Source organism: Pteropus vampyrus, unplaced genomic scaffold (assembly GCF_000151845.1).
Source record: "Pteropus vampyrus isolate Shadow unplaced genomic scaffold, Pvam_2.0 Scaffold1000001613, whole genome shotgun sequence".
Taxonomy (NCBI): Eukaryota; Metazoa; Chordata; class Mammalia; order Chiroptera; family Pteropodidae; genus Pteropus; species Pteropus vampyrus.
Genome location: NW_011916015.1, coordinates 1 through 2,728, shown reverse-complemented (window position 1 = coordinate 2,728; position 2,728 = coordinate 1). Strand labels below are relative to the sequence as shown.

Below are 2,728 nucleotides of genomic sequence, written 5' to 3'. Positions count from 1 at the left end.
TTCTCGGTCTTTTTTCCAGGTTGAGTATGGAATTAATGTTAATCCACACTCTGCGTCAGACAGACTTCCTGCAAGTCCATCTCAGTGACAGCTGCTTGTCACCACCACCACGTTCACTTGCGTACTTCCCGCAGAAAGATGACTTTTCACGTTACGTAACCAGGGTTAGTCCATTAAACAAAAAATACATAATGCGCTGTCAAAAAAGCCCACACACCCGTAGGCTGCATGGAGAGAAACGGGGTACCCGAACACTGAGGCTGCATGGAGAGAAACGGGGTACCCGAACACGTCAGGTGGACTTCTGAAAGGTACAGACAAGCCAGGCCCATTCGGAAGACCAGGATCAGACGGGTGAAGGTGCGCAAAGCCTTGTCACATAAAGTCCAGTCAAAAGCTGGGGGACGTTTAGCAAGAAAAGAATGTTACAACACCACACAGCAGTTTCCTCGGCGAGAGGAAAGGTCCCGTGGAAGAGGGACAGCCTTATTTCTTCTTTAGGGTTGCAAGGAACAGAACTGGACAGACAGACAAAAACCACACCGGGCATTTTGGATCCATGCTCCCTGCTGTCAGAGGCAGGATGGGCTCCCTCAGACCACCGGCTGCCTTGCCACGGAAGGGGCGCGCAAAGCCGACCAGTGCTCGTTAGGCAGGGTGTAGCGGGCTCCCCGCATCAAACCAGCAGCAGTGTTTCGGACCGTGCGGGTCCCCGGGCCCGCTCACGGGTCCAGGTTCCTAGGTCTGAGGCAGCCTGAGAACGTGCACTTTGAAAAAACACAACTGTCACCCTGCCCCCTACCCCGTGACATGGAGAAAAACTGACCTCCCACTGCTTCTCCACCACTCTGAATGGCTGTCTACCTAGTACCTCCAAAAACGCAACACTTCCAAACCAACTGAAACGAAAATGAGCCATGATGATGTCACACAATGTCTCCGGTTGTCTTTTACGAATCTTTAAGAAGGCAAACCGACGCAACAAATCTTGCTTCTATCTTTTCCCTACAAATTACCCGAAATTAGATCTTATTTACCAAGCTAAACAAATAAAGAAGAACAGAACACCCACCACTCCTTTCTCCACCACTTCCTTAAGTTTCGAGCGCGTCATTTTGGGCTCCTAAGGAGGGGAAAAGGAAAAGAGAGTCAGTGAAACCACGGTGTGATTCTCGGGTTGTGAGATGCTACCTTGGTCCCCAACTGTCAAACTACTTACAGACTCCCAAGGGGCCACCTCCACACAGCCAGTTTACAGGTGGCCCGCCCATGACACCAGAAGGACACCCGACTACTCACAAACATTGGCATGTCTTCCGTCTCGCTGATAGCTGCCTTCATCATCGCCACCACATGCTCATTTGTGATCACTTCCTGGAGAAAGACGGAAGTTCACTTTATGCAACAAAGATGCGTCACCTAGAGAACAGCCATCTCTGTAATTCTGCGAGACACTCAAACGGCCTCGGCAGGGGTGATGACGGGCAAGTGGAAGCGAAGAGGCACCTTTGGACAGAAGCGCACGGCTTCGAACAAAGTGGCAGCACGTGGACGCAGCTATCAGCTGCTCTGGGGAACAGGAATGGCTTTCATAAAAAGAGATTGTGACATAACTACATGCTTAAGAGAAACGGTAATAAACAACAAAGGCTTTGTAAACAACGTGATGCTACATGTCGAAGAAAAGTATTTGCATATGTGCAAAGGACTGCAAACTGGGCATCTTTTCAGACAAACAGCTCACAAAAGCGCAAATCCAGTGTCAATAGTGTCATCTGGAATCTGCTAAACAACACAACCACAAATCAGTGACAGGAAGCACCTTCCAATTAAGTTGTTCCTGAACGTGCGCTAGGAGCTCACCGGTGCTGAGCACCTAACGAAAGCGACCTCAAAACGCCCCACGTTCTGCCACAGGCGGCTCAGGACCAGTGATTCCCACGGCGCGAGTCAGGAGCCGCGGGCGCTGCCACGCGCTTCCCACGTGCGCCCCGCCACCCGCCGCCGCCGCGGGGCCCACTCACGTGCAGGATGTTCCGCACGTTGACCGCCGTCAGGTTGTGCTGCTTGGCGCCATCCTCCAAGGTGCGGTCGAGCATGTCGTCCAGCTTCAGGTCATCGGCCAAAGTCCCTTCTCCCTGACCCCTTCCCTCGCGTTTCCTCTTGGTCCCCTTTTTCTTCTTGTGCCTTTTCTCGCTTTCCTCATCGTCTTGCTCTTCTGCGGATACACCAAGGACGTCACCAGAATCTCTAAAACTGCTCCCCGAGCTTGACCCCAAAACCCAACCCAGTAACAGACAAACGAGCTGCCAGCTGTCCGGCCCTGGAGGGCCAGGTGGACGCGGACGCGGTGGTGCCGGCGGGGGAGCTGCCGCGGGGGTGAGACGCCCGCTCGCCGAGCGCCCGCGGCGACCCACTCGCCCTCACAACCACTGTGGGAGGCAGGGACTACGCTTCTTCCCATTGGACAGATGGAGAAACCGAGGCAGAGAGAGAGGAAAGGTCCCTGCGCACCAGTAACGGCAGAGCCGCGCCGAGGCCGAGCCCGACGACGCGGCTGGCTCACCGGGGCAAGAGTCTCATTCTCTTCTTTTGTAAAGCACAGACATTTGCCTGCAATGACGGAGGACGACTGAACTCCTTCCCCAAGTCCAAAAGCCGCGGACGTCACTACCCCTGCTAGAACCTGCCCGGCACCGGACGTCTAGTGTTCGCAACGCTAGCGAGA

The 2,728-nt window shown here is 54.1% G+C and overlaps 1 protein-coding gene across 1 annotated transcript; it reads right to left on the bottom strand.

Moving 5' to 3' along the window:
• Positions 1 to 778: 778 nt before the first annotated feature.
• On the bottom strand, positions 779 to 2,486 carry LOC105311188 (GON-4-like protein). The gene is made up of 3 exons (XM_023526972.1): positions 2,025 to 2,486; positions 1,300 to 1,374; positions 779 to 1,123 (listed from the first exon to the last, which is right to left on the bottom strand). Exons 1-3 carry the CDS (start codon positions 2,097 to 2,099, stop codon positions 1,034 to 1,036), a joined length of 240 nt encoding a protein of 79 aa, XP_023382740.1. The 5' UTR covers positions 2,100 to 2,486; the 3' UTR covers positions 779 to 1,033.
• Between the last annotated feature and the right edge of the window lie 242 nt (positions 2,487 to 2,728).

Coding starts and splice junctions, on each gene's coding strand:
- LOC105311188 (XM_023526972.1), bottom strand. CDS start 2,099: ATGCTCGACCGCACCTTGGAGGATGGCGCCAAGCAGCACAACCTGACG. Junction 1,375..2,024: donor ACGTGCGGAACATCCTGCAC/GTGAGTGGGCCC, acceptor GTCTTTCTCCAG/GAAGTGATCACAAATGAGCA. Junction 1,124..1,299: donor CGGAAGACATGCCAATGTTT/GTGAGTAGTCGG, acceptor TCCCCTCCTTAG/GAGCCCAAAATGACGCGCTC.